The 18,271-nt window shown below is 43.2% G+C and overlaps 1 protein-coding gene and 1 long non-coding RNA gene across 2 annotated transcripts; both read left to right on the top strand.

The window, feature by feature from the left end:
• The first annotated feature begins 323 nt into the window (after positions 1–323).
• LOC131335291 (uncharacterized) lies at positions 324–2,079 on the top strand. The gene is made up of 3 exons (XM_058370597.1): positions 324–661; positions 920–987; positions 1,204–2,079. Exons 1-3 carry the CDS (start codon positions 485–487, stop codon positions 1,802–1,804), a joined length of 846 nt encoding a protein of 281 aa, XP_058226580.1. The 5' UTR covers positions 324–484; the 3' UTR covers positions 1,805–2,079.
• An 8,407-nt stretch (positions 2,080–10,486) lies between these two features.
• On the top strand, positions 10,487–11,344 carry LOC131335299 (uncharacterized). The gene is made up of 2 exons (XR_009202489.1): positions 10,487–10,854; positions 11,098–11,344. It is a non-coding gene; the product is annotated as an uncharacterized LOC131335299 (long non-coding RNA).
• The last annotated feature ends 6,927 nt before the right edge of the window (positions 11,345–18,271 follow it).

The following is an 18,271-nucleotide window of genomic DNA, read 5'->3' as shown; positions in this document are numbered from 1 at the left end:
TTCAATAAGTTCATAATTTTTGAGCTTGAAATTACCTTCTTAAAAAATAAAGGCTTTTTGTCGTTTCCGGAACAGAGCCTAAGAGAGCCGCTGCGCAGACCAAATTAAATAAGGAATATTGACTTTGTCCAAAAAATTATTAAGAAATAAATGAATATTATTTAATTAATTTCAGGATGAAAACGTAAGTTTTCAAATCTAAAAAAATAAAATTTAATTATCAATATTGGGTAGAACCCCTATTTAAGTTCCCCTAGTTTAAATCCGTAGGGTAAGTAAAAGTAGAAACATATGGAGGCGAAAAGTTAAGTTAAAACCCTCTCTCGTTTTATCGGGTTGTGTGAGATCTACTGCAACACTTCAGTCACAAAAGCAATACACACATATATACATACATATATAGAGCGACAAAACTGTCGTGGAGAGAGAGAGGAAAAAAAATACACCCCCGACGGCCGACCTCCCATTTCCGCCCTCCGCTGCCATGAGAATCCGTAAACACGCCAAGCTCGTCGGCCGCTCCTTAACCACCACCACCACTGCCGCCGATCTCACCCCTCAAAGTAGCAGTCGATTCCACTCTCCTCACGTCTGCCAGCTCAATCAGTCGCCTTGGGACCTTCTCTCCTTCGCTCCCGATTCCCCTTCTTCTCCCTTCCAAGTAAGTCTCTCACTTTCCCTCTCTCTCTCTCTCACTCCTCAACTAATCTCCCCATCAAATAAAAAAAAAAAATCTCTAAATCTCGTCTTTCCGTCTGCATTTCCTCCTTCATTTTAGGGTTTCACTTCATTTCACATCGTCCACTCATAAATACTCAATTACTCTAATCCGTTATTTTGTTGCATTTCTTTTCCGCTAAAATCAAATTTATGGAGATTTTATCCTCCGTTTCGATTCCATTATCGTCTGTTTATGCAGGTGGATGGAGGAGAAAGTAATTATAATGCAAATGGAAGCTCAGCAAATTCCATCGGAGCTGCCGAGAGGTAAATCCGGAAACAGATTCGAATCCTGTTGCGCAAATTTGAGCTCGCTTTTTTTCTCTGTCGGAAATATTAGGGTTTCTATTATTGAACTCACTTTCGTAATTTCCTTCCCTAATAATACATGCTAGGCGTTTGATTAGTCGAAATTACATCGTAGTAGTAATATGTACTTTTGTATTAGTTCCTTTGAAATATAGGAAATATTTTTTGCTACAGCGAGGCTTCGATGAAAATATCGCTGAATGTCGAGGACAAAAATGTCAGTAATTATAACCATGGGATTGAGCTAGGGTTTAGGAATGGCGGAACGATTTTGTGCTGTAAAACCAATGGGAAGAGCTGGAAATGTAAAAAGGAAGCTTCGAAAGGGCATTCTCTTTGTGAACACCATTTGGCTCATCAGTTGAGAGATTACGACAGCTTGCCTGCCCACCCTTCTGCAGCTGCGAAGAAATTGGAGAAGCCAGTCGCCATCGCCCCAATCCGCCGCCGCGGTCGTCCCAGAAAAGTACAAGCACCGCATCCTCCCTCGCCCGCAGCGGCGAACCCATATGAATTTTACTACTATTCTGGGTTCGGCCCGCGGTGGGGCAAGAAGAGAGGTGTGTCGTCGCATGTGCCGAAGCCGGATAGAGCTGAGAAGGAGGGGATTGTTAGGGGAATAGTCCCACATTCCTCCTTAGCACCATCGTCGGAAATCGAGAGTGATGAATTTGATTACGTTGAAGACGAGGAGGAGAAAAATAATTTGAATGTGAAGAAGATGAGAAGAGGGAGGAAACCGATCAAGGCTAGGTCGCTCAAGTCTCTCATGTGAAGGAATTACTAATGTGCTGGGCTTTCTGGGTTTGTTTTTGGTAAAAACTTCTGACTTAACAAATGTGGTTGAATTTTTTTTTGTGTTTGTTAAAGTTGAAGTTAGGGTAAAGTTAGTATTTCATTTTTCTACTACTTCGTTTGGTTGTGTGGTTTTTGAGATGGGTGAGGATAGCATTTCCCCGTATCATGACATCACATGTATACGATATTTGGGTCGTGTTCTTGGAAACTTATTTGTTTAGAATTTATTTCAGTAGTTTTTATTTTTCGTAACTCTTTTGTTTAGCTATTCGTAATAATTTTTTGGGTTAATCGTTTGTCTCAATAAGACGAATTGAAAATGTATAAAAATAAGGACCGGTGATTAAAAAATTTATATGAAACAATACTTTTTTTTTTATCGATAAAAATAAATTTTATTAAAAAAGGGGAAAGGGAAAAGAGATCCAACAAATAGTTGAATAATACACCTCGGCAAAGTCCAAAACACATTATAGGATCCACTACAGAAACAACATTAAGCTCAACTCAAACTAATCAAATACAGCCCAAGCACCTAAGACCCGGCCCAAGCCTGGACCAGCCCACCCAAACCATCTCACAAAACCCTACCTACACTGGCGGCCACCATCGTACAAATCACCGGAGCCCAAACCTCGCCGTTAAACAAAAAAGACAGTTTGATATTTTTTTTGTTTTTAGTAAACTTTTTTTGCTGTTGATCATAATTTTTTACTACCTTTTAAACTCTTATCGCCGAGACGGATTATTAATCGAAAAAATATAAAACAAATCCAACAAAAATTCGGAAAAAGACAAACAAAACAAAGAAAAAAAATAAGTTTACAAGAATCCACCTTAGAGCGTCTGCCATGTATACCTAGTTGTATGTTATGTTTAGCAGTTTGAACTCGAGGGACAGTTATGTAATTGTAGTTTGAACTCGAAGGGGTAGTCATGTGATTTGCTGCTCTATCTCATTTTTCTTTTCCTGTTCAATATGTGCGTGTTTAATATTTAAGTCAGCTATAGAAACCGGGTGTAGTATATCCGGTTTTGTGGAGTGATTTTTTAGTACCGAGCAGGTATATCCTACGTACCCGCTCAACACATCCAAGCCATCTAATACACTTTTGGACGGCTTGGATTGAAATCCTCTCTCTCCTCTCACCTCAACACTCTCTCTCCTTTTTCTCTCTCCAAATTTGAGCCGTTCAAATAAGTAGTGGACGGTTCGGATGCGCGAGCGGGCACCACGTGATACCCGCTCGGCACTGAAATTTTTTCCGATTTTGTGTGTTTCTTTTAGTCCTGGATATGATATCCTTGAATATATATATCCCCTTTGAGGAAGATAAATTTTAGACACCCTTGGGGTCGGATCCGAATCCTCTATGAGGATTCTCCCTGTAAGAATCGTGTGAGGATTTTCATAGAATTGGGATCGTCCATTTCGACAATTAATGATCTAGATTGAAAACAAACTTTTTTGAACTAAAATCCTCATAGGGAAAATCTTCATAGAGGATCTGGATCCGTTGATCAGGTCCTTGATCATACCTGCCTATTTTCATCATTTCCGAATAAATTCAAACAAACCAAACATCACAACCTCGAATGCCAAGAAACTGTTCAAATTTGAACTGTCTGAGATAGAAATAATGCCGCGTGGGGCTATCCAACAGCGCACGTTGTACCAAATCCAGTTTGATTCTTGAAAAATGTACTATCAAATAGGCACAGGGCCCAAAAGTGAATTTTAGGAATTCAAATAATCTTTGAACAGGGCTCAGAACCCAAAAATTCTGCATGCTAAGATGATATGCTGTGTGTGCGTTCCGGAATGCCGTGCGGCGCTATGGGTTTTGAACCCGGTCCAAATTCAATTCCAGACGAACTGGTTCAAGGGGTATAAACGGGTGAGGCGTACACAGTACGCCCCCCCATTTGAAATCTTGCGCTCCTCTCTCTTCTCTCTACCCTCTCAGCTCTCTCTCTTTCTCACGACATCTCTCTCTCTCTCTCTCTCTCTCTCTCTCTCTCTCCCGATCATCTCTCTCTCTCTGCTCTCGTCTCTCTCTTTGTCGGCTCTCTCTTTATTGGCTCCCTCTCTCTTTACATTGTGATCATGGATAATATTGCCGTACCCAGTGATCAACCACCAAGGGTCGAGGTTACACTGCCCCCGGTCCTTCCGGAGAGTGACACGGTGATCGGGGAGGTTCGGGAGACTCCGGGGGCTTCGGGTTCGGCGCCCATGGCCGAGGAGGCCACAGCCTTGGCGGCTGCCCCTCGGTGATGGAGGGGCGATCAATGGTGACCAAGTCCCGGAGAGCTCAGGTGCAATGGAGCCAAGAATTGAGGAAGAGCTACAGGCCAATCGGGGGCCGCGGGTGGTTTATAGGAGAGGGCCATGATGGTGGTGGTTCAGAGAGGGCAGCAGAGGAAACGGAGGCCTCTCCCGTGAGACAGCCTCGGGCCGACTTGGGGAAGGACCCCGTTGTTGAGGAGGAGCCAGTGGAGGAGCGAGAGACGTCAGCGATGTTTGTAGGTAGTGGCGAAGGTGTGGGTCGTCACGGCCCATAGGTGTGGGGGACTTTCTAGAGACTGCGTCCCTTGCGGACTTGGTTGAGACCCTACGGGGGGTACCTGGGCTGGCGGAGGCTTTGCTCGAGTCTCGTGAGAGAGAGCTTCAGGCCGAGCTCGAGATTGGAGCAGCAGAGGGTCCGCAGGGTGAGGAGGAGACCGAGGGTGAGGTAGTCCATCGGAGGAGTGTTATGGATGAGGCGACAATGGCCCTTAAAGGTCAAGGGGCTTACAACGAGGCGACCTACGTGCCCTTCCAACACGTAGTGGTGCCTTCTCTTTTGGATGCTTACAGGCCGGAGAGGCCTATGTACGACGAGTCCTTGATCCTGAGGGAGCCACAACAGCACCTTTCCTTACGACGAGATGAGGTATACTTTCAACATTTACATTTCAATTTCAATGCTGTAACGCCCCGAATTTTGGGTACGTTAAAAAGACATTTTATTCATAAAATCAAATGGAGTCTGGCGTTAAATAAGTAATTTTATTGAAAATAAACTGAGTCAAGCTCTTTATTACAACAGAAACTTAAAAGGAGTACTTTTATTACAAACGGAAGGGAACTAAGGTTCCTAACTACAGCTCCGCCTGCTCCTCCATCTGAGCCAGCTCTTCAGCTCCAAATGCCTCCAAGGTGTAACGTTCACCCTGTTCATCTACAAAGTCTGACACATTATATCAGCGTCGCCACCGATATAATATGTCAGGGTCACCGAAAAGGCAACACCGTGAGCTACGAAAGCTCAATAGAAAAATCCTATACCCGCTAACCCATAACTAACAAACAACAGGTTATAACGTCACATCGATTTCCACATGATATGTGTATACACAGCTACAAAAGATAACATTAATAACACATCCGCAATTGCTATATCACTATCGTTGGTGTCCAAGATTCTCTGAGTTTCTCCTACGCAACTCATCGTAGACCGTGTCAACATTTTCACATACCAATTCATCTTTTCAAAAACCATTTGTTTAACTCACACAATTTGCATTGGCTCCGTACCGCGGATAACCAAGCTACACACCCAACCTCGGTTTCGCCGCGCCGGTCTCCCGAGTATCCTCACAATGGTTCCGCCGCGCCGGGTTCCCATTGGCACACAAAACTTGCATTGGCTCCTCTCCGCGGATAACCAAGCCATATTACCAATGAGGCTACCACGTCCGGCCGCATTGGCAATCTTCACAATGGGCTACCAAGTCCGGCCACATTGTGGTTTTCACAATCCACGCAATGGGCTACCAAGTCCGGCCACATTACGAGTTTTCATACACACAACGGGCTACCAAGTCCGGCCACGTTGCGGTTTTCACAATCCACACGATGGGCTACCACGTCCGGCCACATCGCGGGTTTCCATACACACAATGGGCTACCAAGTCCGGCCACATTGCGGTTTCAAAACACATCTCATCATTATCCACACCCTAGGTGTCATGTCTCTACTTTCTTGGTTCTCGTGTCACGTTATCATGCATAGACTCCGCGGTGGAACTTTTTCACATACGATATCATTCATTGTACTATTCAATCTAACAAGATCATCCATTTTAAAACTACTTGACATGCTTGAATCACTAATAACAAACATCATGCCTTTCATATACTTTCAACAAAAGATAACATTATCTACTTTAAATGACATGATTAAAGTTTCTTCCTAACGAACTTCTAATTGGGTACAAGACTATATTTGGGAAAATAGGTAAAGATAACTACTTGGGATGGAAGATAAGGATATCCTACACATACGTAGAGTTAGGGGACAAGGAATCCTACCTTGCTTCTTGGCGGTAGTCGGCTACGGAAAGTTAGTCGACGGTCGGACGGAGTAACTTCCTACGGTATGCCTTCGGGAGCTTCGAAAGAGAAAGGTTTCTCTCGAAACTTCTACTTGACTATTACTACTACTACTTTTGGATCGAGGGGGTGGTCGAGTGGCGGTTTAGTGGCGGCCTAGGTTGAGTTTCTTGAAAAACTCAAGAACTACTCAAGAACATGAAGAACAAAAAGAAAGAACAAGAAAGAACACAATTTTTCTAGAGAGAGAAGTTGCTAGGTGAAGGTGTGAGTTGAATGAGAAGTATGGAGTGCTATTTATAGGCAAAACTTGGGCTCTCCCTCTCTCTCTAAGGCCGGCCCTCTCTCTCTCCAAATCCTCCATGGATTTGTTCCATTAAGTTGTCAAACCACATCACATGTCATGCCATGCTTTGTCCAAACATATCTTAGGCAAAATCTTAGGTGTAAGGCTAAGAAATCAAATAAGATCATTAGGCTTTTTAGGTGAATCTAGGTAATGAAAACCTAGGTCTAGCTTGTAGTCAAATCTTAGGCTAATAAAGGCTAGGATTATGGCCCATCATTGGTTGTCATTAGGCAAAATAGACTTGGGTCTAATGTGGTAGCTTACAAGGCTAGTTTAGTCCTTGGATTGGACTCTTGAAAGATTTGTTGCAATGGAGGAGACATGGGTACAAGATTCTTGGTTTAAACAAATGAAATTGGTACAAAGGAGGACATTGAAGGAAGATATGGAAGATATACATCTTCAATTTTTGAAAAGATGAAGAATCACCAAGTACAAGTCCCATCTTTCTTCTCCTTCCTTCTTCTTTCCTTCTCTCTCTCTCCCTCTCCCTCTTTCTCTCTCTCGGCCTCTCTCTCTCTCTCTCCCTTACGGCTCTCTCTCTCCCTCCCTCTCTCTCTCTCTCTCTCTCTCTCTCTCATGTACTATATATATATATATATATATATATATATATATATATATATATATATATATATATTATACTAATGCAAGACAAAAATAAATTAATAGGTACTTTTGTACAAAAGATCAAACTAGCCTTTAAGGGTCAAGATTCTACTTAATAAACTAACAATTGGGTACAAGTGTACTAAGGCAATTTACATCATCCAAGTACTTATATACATATATACATATGTACAAATATATACTAGGGCTAAAAGGGTCAAGATTCTCCCAATAAACAATTAAAAGGTACAAGTACTTTAATTAATATAATAATGTACTTTTGTACTCCCGGGAATCTTAACAAAATATTATTTTAATGGGATAAGTACTTTGTTTGAAAGATGAGCCTATTACCCAATGGTTAATAGAATCCCTAATGGTTATTATCCAAAGGATAATAAGGTAGGGGTACTTTAAAAATTAAGTTTTTGGAAAAGACTACATGTCCTTTTTGAAAATACACATGTGATATATATATATATATATATATATATATATGTACTTACCAAATAAAATAAAGAAAAGGCTTTTGTCCAATGGGTAAAGATTACCCTAATGGTTATTGTCCAATGGTCCATAGTTACTTGGGTACTTTTATTAGTAAAGTAATTGAAAAGTACTTTTAAAGTAATTATAAAAGTCTACTTCCAAAAGATTATAATACTTGGTTTAAATCTTTCAAAATCCTTTTAATATAAAGAATTGGGTTTCTATTATCCAATGGATAATAGTTCCCCTAACATTTATCGTCCAATGGATAAAGAATAAAACTAAAACAATAAAAGAAAACAATTAAACGATTTCTAGTCTAGGGTTCAAAAGGTTCAAAAGGTTCAAGATGGGCAAAATGGTCCATCTTCGGTTAGGGAAACGTAACTAGGTGACTTCCTAGTTTGGTTTCTCCAACAAGTCGGTTAGAAGCTAACTAGGCTTGCTAGGTAGGGCTTAAAGTTCAAGAAACGATTCTTGAGGGGCTAAAGTGTAATTAGGGTTTCTAGTCGAGAGTTAACTAACGACCAAAATCTAATTACGACAAAAATAAACAAGAAGTCATGTAGCCATTCAAGAGAAAATAAGTAATTCAAATAAAATTCAAATTTTTAACGAAATTTTTATTGACCAAAATTGAGGGGCGTTACAAATGCATCATGTTTTCATTCCCTCACTTTGAATGTTACACCTGTTTGTTGAATACTGCCAATTTACTGCAACAGGCAATTACGATCTCGTGCTACGGTGGTGCGGCCGACGTGCCAAAGTTATGGGAGAGGCTCCTGGAGGCGGTGAGGGAGATAGTGAGGGAAGCAGCGTTTGGAGAGTTCGTCAGTATCCTGACGCGGGCAAGCAACCATCGCCAGGTGGTGAGGGCTCTTGCCGAGAGGTGGTGGGACACTACAAATTCATTCCACTTAACCTTCGGCGAGATGACGGTGACACCATTGAACTTTTCGGCGATCACCGGTCGGAGGAGACTGTAGAGACCTGTATTTTTGGGGCCATATTTTTTTCTTTTGCAATCGTACAACTTGTTGAGATAGACGGTGTGGATTTACGATGTGGCGTACCCGTGGAAGGATATAAGGGTAATTGTGCGAGAGGTGCACGTGTGTGTGTCGGGTGGGAGCATGGGATTACTCCCCATGCCATCAAATTTTTCCAGGAGAATCGTTTCTCCCATTTCCTCTCTTTTTCTCTCTCGGCTATCTCTCTCTCCTCAAAAAATTTCCCTCCTCTCTTCTCTCTTCGATTTCATCTACTTAGGGTGTGATTCCGGACAAGGGCTGAGAATTAAAGTTGTTATACGGAGCATGGGCTTTCTGAATATCCAAGAAAAATCTTGATCGGACCTCGTGGGAGCTCGGTTGACTTGGTCAAAGGGCCGGGTTTTGCTCAAAACCCTTGACGTAGGGATTTCTTACTCTTGTTATACGTTTATACAGTGTTTATGTATCTAGATCGTGCCTTGTTTCGTTGTTTGAGATTGTTTCTTCCATTTTCGAAAATTTGCAGAACAGGGTCTTCGTTTTGGGGGTTTTACGCCTTCTTAAGCCCAGGATTGAATTTTGGTTGGCTCTGTTTGGAACTTATAGAAAAGAAAAGAAAAAGGGAAGAAAATGAGAGGAAAATAGGAGAGAAAATTTACTATTCATTGAACTTTAAACTTTTATTTTCTTCTCTCTTTCTCTCCCAACCACACAATGGAAGGGAAATTTTTTTAATTTTCCTTTCCTTTTCTTTTCTTTCTATAAGTTCCAAACAGAGCCTTAGAGCCTGTTCTAATGCCGCTGGAATCACCCGAAACCGTTGAGAATTGAATTAATGGTGGACTTTAGAAATCTGGTCACGAATCTGTCTCGGTTTCTGCTCGTTTTCGGTTTGTGTCCAACTTCAAATGGCTGTAACTTTCTCGTCTGATGTCCGATTCATGCAAACTTTATATTGATTTCGAGGCCTTGAAGTCGGCTTTGTATTGCCACTGGAATCGCCTTAGAACTCTTAGTACACCGAAAGTTATGATCATTTGAGTGGAGGTGTGTCAATTTGTCACGTTGATGCGTGGCAGATTCGTATTGCTTCGGTAAATGCCTGTTTAAACATCCTTGGAATGCAGATTTGACTAGGGTTCCTTCGTACCTTTTAAGCTTCATTCACTCATGCAACTTTTGGGATTGGAATCGTTCAAAAGTATTGAGAACTCAATTTATAATGATTTTTAGAAGATTGCCCTGTAATCTGGAAGTCTGGGCAGCGTACAGGGCTGCGTTTTTCATTGTTTGCTATGGTTAAGCGACGCTTTTGGTTATGGGTCCTTATGGGTTTTAAAGATTGGTAAGTTGCTGAACTTTTGGCATTGGAATCATTAAAAAATATTGAGTATGGAATTTTTATTGAATTGTCGAACACTGACTGCTCTCTGGGACAGTTTTGATCCGTTGATTCTCGTTCGTCTATTTTAACTCCCGATCACTTCTAACACATTTTAAACATCATTAAACCATCCCTAAGCTTGATTATTTGAGTTCCAATGATTCGTTGATCATTCAATTTCCTTCGATACCCATCAAGTGCTATCTTAGTGTCGTCGTAAGTGGATGTAAGGTTGTTTAGGAGTACCGAAGGCTATGTGGGACGTTGTGGGAAGTATAGTGGGTAGACATGATCTTTTCTAGTGAACCGAGTGGTAATATAGTAATGCGTGTCCGCATGATCACTTACTTATCCTTCAAACTCTTTTGGCGTTCGTTCCATAAGATCTAAGTATCAATATTAGCGAGTAGTATGTTGTAGAGTCGCTATGGAGTCAGTAGAATGTTATGATGTACTAAGAAATAAAAGGCGTGTACTGATTTATCAGTCTATTTTCTGTTGTGATTGATCGTTTGGAATACATTGAATTGTGATTGTCAATGCGTGTTTGACCTATAAGTCGGTTTGATTGACGTGCTTTATTGTGTTTTGAGATTAGAGAAGTGTTTGTTGAATGAGTTGTATGATTATTGGAATTTGAGTGGTTGTAATTGAGAATTGGAATGAGGAAGTGACTGCAACGCAAGGGGTGGAAATGCAGACTGCAACGCAAGAGGTGGTAATGCAGAGACCCAAATAATGGGTGATGTTGACTGCAATGCAAGGGGTGAAAATGCAGAATGGTTAAGATTATGAGAAGTGTCAAAATGGTTGCGAACCTATTGTGAGTACGTTTGATTGATGTGATTTTTAATAATGTTTTTACATGACATGTGAATGGTTAGGAATACTTACAAGCTGTTTGGAACTCTTTGGCCGTAGTCTGTCTTTCGTTGTGATAAACTCATGTTTCTCATATTTACTTAACAAATTCTTTCACTTTTTGTGCATACTTCATCGTATTTTCATATAGTTTGCATATAGATTTTCCTACTGAGCTAGTGTAGCTCAACCTATCATTTTTCAGGTACACTACAGGGATTCAATCTTGGAGGGTGTGCAGTGCATGCAGACATCACAAGCTAAAGTTAATTTTTTTTTGAAGTACTTATCTTTCTTCGTAAATCAAACTGCATTGTACTATTTTCTCTACTTTGGAATATTGTATAAGTTGACATTTTTGTGAGATTCAGAAACTGTATTGTAATTTGGGGTACCGTATGTACTATTGTGAGGATTTGTATTTAAAATGGTATTGTTATTTATGTTAAAAATCGAGGGTGTGACAGGGACCCTATCCCCTATGATGCCACGATGGGGAGGAGTGCTGAGTTTCAGAAGCTGCTGTTGGGGTATGTACGCTCAGCTTTTGGACTTTTGGAAGGATCCCCTGGAGGGAAGAGTGGAGGAGGAGCAGATGGCAAGGTACTTCTTGCTGTACGTACTCGGTGTGTCCTTATTTCCTAACAGGCGCAACTGGGTACACCTTTCTTTCGTGCCAGCATTGAGGAACGTCGGGGAGATAAGTCGTTTCTACTGGGGCGGTGTAGCTTTGGGGGCATGCTATGCCTTCATGGGGTCTCTTTCCTGGGGAGCAGGGAAAAGCCTCGGCGACTACTGGAGGTTTGGGAGGTATACCCCAGAACTTCTCTTATGGATAGTTAACTTTCCTTTTGTATACCTTGTGCTAACTCTTGATACTTTGATCTACAGCTTTGGATGTACGAGGTCCTTGGTATGTACCCTCCTGAGACCTCGTGTCCTGATGACGCGATACTCCCTCAAGCCCTACATTGGTCGAAGGAGTATCGAGGAGTGAAGAAGGGCCACCTCTTTTTGGACGAGCTGCATCCCAATCAGGTATCCATGTTTCCTCGATTTCTCAATTAACGCTCCTTGCGCACTTCAATCGAATAATATCCTGATGTACGCTTTTGATTGCAGGTGCACTGGCACATTTGGGACCGCTTTGAAGTCCGTTATGTGGATAGGAGCAGAGAGGTGGCAAAGGGAAGAGTACTCTTGGAGTCCCCCTATGGCTAGCAGTGGTACTTGGGTGCCTGGGTGTCACGTTAGTTGCTAGCGCTGGACGCTTTCTTAGTCCCTGGTCTACTCCCTCCTCTCGTGCAGAGAACGAGCGAGCACACGTTTGGGGAGATTGAGCTGCTCACACAATCGGATCCTGAGCTGGCACCGCTCTTTCAGACAGGTGCTGACTATGCAGAGTACCAGGCTCGATACTTGATGAAGAGTTTCGAGATTCGTGCTGCTTGGGAGGCACGACAGCGGGCTGGTGGTGGCAGAGGCGATAGAGGTGGAAGAGGCAGTAGAGGTGGAAGAACAGGTCGTGGTGACAACGTGGGTCAGAGCAGGGGCACTTTGCCTGCTCTTTCTTGGACAGTGGATGTGGTCTTTGCTCAAGGAGTCCCTGGTTTAGTGGAGGTCCCATGTCTAGCAGTCGATCCTCCGAAATTTCTCATCGAGGTATAATCATATTTCCATCTCTTTCCATACCTACTTTCCCTTATGCATATTTTGATTGACTTTCTTATTGAGCAGGTGACTCTGGAGTATGCTCGGGAAATGGCGGCGGCCATGTTAGGCTTGGAGCAATTGGTACGGTTGTATGCATATGCTCGGGAAATGGCGGCGGCCATGTTAGGCTTGGAGCAATTGGTACGGTTGTATGCCATGGGCCATGCGCCGCCGGTACTACCTCGCGTGGGGGGAACAATGGTATACTTTCATGCTCAAACTTCTTACTGAGCCTTTATTGCTTTTATGAATTGATATACGAATGCTAATGCTTTTGCAGGCTAGAGGTGGGGCTTCTCAGGGTTTGCGTCGGAAATCTGTGCGCATACCCACACCATAGGCTTTTGTTTTAAGTACTCGGGAAGAGCGACCCTCAAAGAGACAGAGACGTTCACGCCCTACTGAGGAAGAGCCTAGCGCCGACTCAGAGGAGACTGAGGAGCCTGAAGATATCGATCTGGAAGATACCTCAGAGAGCTCGGTGCCTAGAGCTGTAGTCGTCCCCGGGGTTATTAGCTCCGAGGAGAAGGAGGGTGCTTCTGAGGAGGATGATGATGAGAGCAAGGATGATGATGAGGATTGAGCCTCCTGCCTTTTCGCTTTTTGCCATTTTGAATGGAGCCAGCGTGCTTCCCTTTCAAGGGCGTTTGTTTGCCCTAATAGATAGGATTTTGATCTCAGGGCCTGTGCCCCAATTTTGTTCTTCGACTCATGAATGCTATTTGGCTTATATAAGAATTAGCTATTCAATTTCCTTTATTATTGTTGCTTAGAGAAGTTGAATATTGCACACCATAACTTGCTAGAGCATCATGAAACTGAGTTTGATTCCTAACTTAAAATAAGAAACATATTGATGAAGGAATAGAAAATATGAAAAATATTGACGCCACACCATGAGAGTTTTGTACAAACGTCCTTTTTATGAACACGGTCATATATGGTAATGATGACCTTTATGACTTGAAAGAATACTCAAAAGCTTGTCCCATGTCTTGAATATGCTTTGAAAACGAGGGAATATGGACTTTTCAAGGTCATGACTTCGAGTTTTGACTCACGGCTCAATCCAAACTTGGACTAAATCACATTTGGCCATAATAACTTGTACGACTCAAAAGAATAGCTTGAAACGATGCCAAATGGATTTTGATCCCCCAATCCAACTCAAGAATAGGACTTTATTGACTTTTTCGTAGCACGACCTCAAATTTTGGGAGTTGACTGGAGGTGAGACGTCCCTGAAGTCCCACATACTCATTGAAATGTGTTTTGGCAATTAGCTGCACCCCTGGAGGCCTTAAATCCATCTCCAACTTCTACTGTCAAAATTGTAGGAATACTGGCTTTGAAATGCTGTGTGCGGCTATGGTTAGCCATGCGTGGTCTCCTACAACACCATGAATTTTTGAAATACCGTGCGTTGTGATGATACACCGCACGATATTGGTTTTCTAATAGTTCTGCAGTTTGCTCCTTCCCAAGACAAATTGCACAGTGACTGAAGTTTGACTCCTGCAGTGGTATGTCCGGGCCAGTGCATGCTTATGTTGGGTTTCCATGTTATGACTAAGCCTTCCCCATGCAAGACTCATGGAAAATTTGCACTTTTTGAAACCCAAGGCTCTTAGAAAGTTGAAGTTGCCTCCCCATTTCTCCTATAAATTGAGGCTTCCATCTTCAAATTTTCTTCACCCTAAACATCCTCCTCTCTTCTTTCAAATGGCTCTTTCTCTTATCGGTTCACTTCGCCTTTGGTTGGTTGCGATGGATGGCATTGATTGGCTCAACTTTCGAGCCCATGGCCTTTATTCCATGAGGTTCCTTCATAACATTCGCATTCGTTTGGAGCTTTTGAAGGCATCAGTGAGCTTTTAGGATCCAGAGGTCCATGTGTTCCGGTTTGGTGAGCAAGAGCTTTATCCTACCGTGGAAGAGTTCCGCGCATACCTTAGCGGCTTAATTTCTGGAGTGGTTATCATCCCTCCCATGCGTGTGAACATTTCCAAGGTCCTAGCTGCGGTTCTTGGGCTGAGTGGTGGCACCGGTCGCTACTTGGTTAGCGACGGTCGTCTTAACATCATGCGGCTTATCGAGATGTTCTCTCCTCCTGGTGACTTTATGGACATGACCTATCAGTCTCGGCGCAATCACTATCTGATATTCTTGGTTAGTGTTGCTGTCCAAATTGAGGCTCGGAAGGACGTTATTTTGACGGTCTTGGCTGAGACTTTGATCAGTTTGGAGAAGGTTTGTTCTGGGGAGATTGGGGTCTTTGGGAGTAGCCCTCTCCTCCTACAGGTAGGCTTCTCACTCAGCTCAGCTTTTCCCACATTCTCTTTTTACCTCAACACTCGGCTTGGCTTTCTATAGTTTCTTGTTTTCTCTCTTTCTTGGTAGATTTGGCTTTGTGACAAGGTGAACGTGTTGACTGTTCCCCCTGGCAACTAGACATATGAGGCTAGACTGCTGTCCAGTCAATGCTTTGAGTTATGCGGACCGTCGTGTTTCTGAGTGGGTCCACTTCTTCAAGAGACTGTGAGCTGAAACCATTTCTTGGAGATGCCCTTGGTTGGACCTTCCACCCATGACGATGCACTACATGGAGCCTTAATGGGTCGTACTTGCCGGTTTGGAGGCCTTCTCATTCTACATTCCCTACCCGAATCGAGCGTCAGCTTGGTTTGAGGCAAGAGGCTTCGATGGAGGTTCTGGTGGATGTTGTCTTGCCTCTCTTTCGCCCTTCTATCCTTTATCACTACCAGGAGTTTTGGGGCAACCGAGAGGTTACTGATGCAAGCCCTTATCCATCTGTGTTGCCACGTGGAAGCTATCGAAAGTGGTTCAGGAGGGACATTGCTGCGAGGGCCAGAGCTTGCGGAAACTGATTCACCCCTACCACTTTGATTAGGAAATAAATTGTGGACCCGCTTTGCTTTATCGTGTTGTGCTTTTATTTTCGAGAAGTATGCTCAGCCTTATGTAGTAGAAGTAGTAATTTAAATAAAAGTGAGTTATGAAGGGTTTTCCCCTTCTTGATTCTGTGCTTTGAGTTCTTACAACTTGGTTTTCTTTTGATGTTGATAGATCGTGACCGGGCCTCAAAGCAAGGCTGCCTACGTATCCTTTTTTGCAAAGGAATCAGGTCTTGATGTAGTTCAGGATAAGGTTCGCTCTGGTTTTGGCACTCTCCTTTTGCGCTCTAAATTTTGCCTAGTACCGCCCTTTCGAATTTTCGGCCTAGCGAGCTCCTTTATTGTACGCCTTAACTTTTGCATAGGTTGCCCTTGCTGGTTTTCAACCTAGTAGGCTTTCGCTCTAACTTTTGCCTGTGATTGCCAGCCCTTGCGGTTTTCAGTCCAGCGAGCCTCTTTCAAGGATAGTAGCGTTTGAGCTGATCTAGGTTAGCCAAAGTTGAGAACTCATTTCCATCCAAATCGATAAGTTGGGAAGCTCCTCAGATAGGATGGTCTTGATGATGTATTGCCCTGACCACTTTGTGGTGGGCCAAAATATCTGAAGGTTCAAAAGGGGCATATGGGTGATATCATTGTGGATTCATAGTTTAGTTGTCTCAATTCATCTGTAAGTCAAGACGCATCTTTACATTTCTTATCACCTGTTTTCCAAACAATAGGCGGGCCACTAAGCATCTTGCCGAGCTTGCTAAGTATAACCAAACGTTTAGTACTAATTTTGCTCGGGAAGTATTCCTATCGCTCGGTGAGGTCCTTTCGCTCGGTAAACTTTCCATTGTTTACGCTCTGTAGGATTTCATGTATCTAGTAATGTGTTTGCTCGGCATAAACATTCGGCGATCGTCTTTGTGGAACCTTCTAGAAGGTTCTAATGATATGTAGGTTGTCATCTCTAATAACCGAGATGACATCTTTGATTGATGTGATTTGTCTGACATTGACAAACGCGGCTCTGCAATCTCCAAGAAGCGGCATTCATTAAATGCTCCTGATAAGTGATGTCATCCGAATGTGACAAAGCACGTAGGCTGTAGAACCAGCCTATGCAGCACTCTACATCTTTGCCTATAAATAGAAGAGTGCCCCTTCTAGGGGAAAGGGAGATTTCTTACTCTCAACTACTCACTTCTGTCTTCTAGCAAATTTCTTACCAAACCTCCTTTTTTCTCCACTTATTGACTTGTTCGTCGGAGCTTCTTCCTGGTGGAACACCCCCCTCTAGTTCTGCAGGTACACAAAGATCAGCTCAGAACTTCCGCAATTCATCAAAGGGAGAAAAAGAAGATCACAGTGAAATCAGCCCCCCACAATTGGCAACTCTGATGGGGAAGTTCTTCACACTTCTTCCTAGCAAATAGTGGAACTGATTTCCACACCTGATCTTATCCTTTCTTCTCCTTCTTTCTTCAACACCAAAGATATGGCTCATCGTCTTCCCCCTCCAGTTCCAAAAAACTTCACCCTCGGTCTTGCTGGTTACAGATCCCTTAATATCGAACCCAACCAGACTGCCAGGACCGCCCCACCAGTTTCTCGACAACTTTCGTTCCCTCAAACCGAGTTAGACATCGCCCTGGCGGAGCAAAAATGTCAGGCGGTGGTTATAGCCATGCTCCAACAATGGTTAAAGGATCGGGATGGTGGCGTGGTTGCCACACCAACCCATGCCCATCATGCCGAACCAAGTCATCAGAAGAGAGCCCACAAACGAAGCAGAAAGTCACGCCCTGCACAAACAACTGAATTAGCAACTTTCGAGCGCCGAACCGTCTTCGAACGTCTCGAGCGAGCTCTAAGACCTCAACCAACAAGCTCTCGTCCGCGTCTGGCGAGCCTCATTCAAGTTGAGAGTTCAAGATCCTCTGCTACAAGCACAACCAATGGAAATAATAGAACGGGGGCATCAGGCCGAACGCATCATCCCTCACGACGAGATGTGGAGTTAAGAAAAGAGAAACAACCCATGAATTTGAATAATCCTCCTCAGCGCACCCATACGGGAGAGTATCCCGAATGATCTAAGCAGTCAAGATCAATTTCCGAATGTTATTGTGAGGGTCGACATTTGGTCAATTCTCGAGATCACCACCGAACGACAAGTAGGGATAGATGTTCCGAACATGGCAATACGCTTGTTTTATATGATCAATTCACGGGCTTACCAACCATGTATCAGCCCGTTGTTGAAGGTGCCATGCCTCATCATGCTCATTTTTCAGGCTCCAGAGGTGAAGCCCCGGAACCCTCGGGAGGAGGAAGTCAACGGTGACAGGAAAGAATTGAACATCCTTGACACCATCACCGAGAGCATAGAAGGGTTCCCAAGCCACGAATTGAAATTCCACCCCCCGTCGCTCAACCAAACCCCATTCCCGAAGATAATTCGAAGCTCGGGAAGGCTAAGGCTTCCCCCTTCGTCGACGCTATTCAATAGGAAAGACCACCTGAACGATTCACCATGCTGAAAATCAAGTGTTATGAAGCAAAGGAGGACGCAGTCGCGTTCGTCTGCTTCTTCTGACAAATGATGAGCCTCCACAATTTCATTGATGCGCTCATGTGCAAGATCTTCCCCCTGACGCTGAGTGAACCGATCATGCTTTGGTACAACCAGCTGAAACCCAAGTCTATCACATGCTTCAATGAGCTGGAGTTGGAGTTCACCAAATGATTTGTAACGAGCAACGT

This window comes from Rhododendron vialii, chromosome 1a (genome assembly GCF_030253575.1).
Source record: "Rhododendron vialii isolate Sample 1 chromosome 1a, ASM3025357v1".
NCBI lineage: Eukaryota > Viridiplantae > Streptophyta > Magnoliopsida > Ericales > Ericaceae > Rhododendron > Rhododendron vialii.
This window is presented reverse-complemented; position numbering and strand designations above follow the sequence as displayed.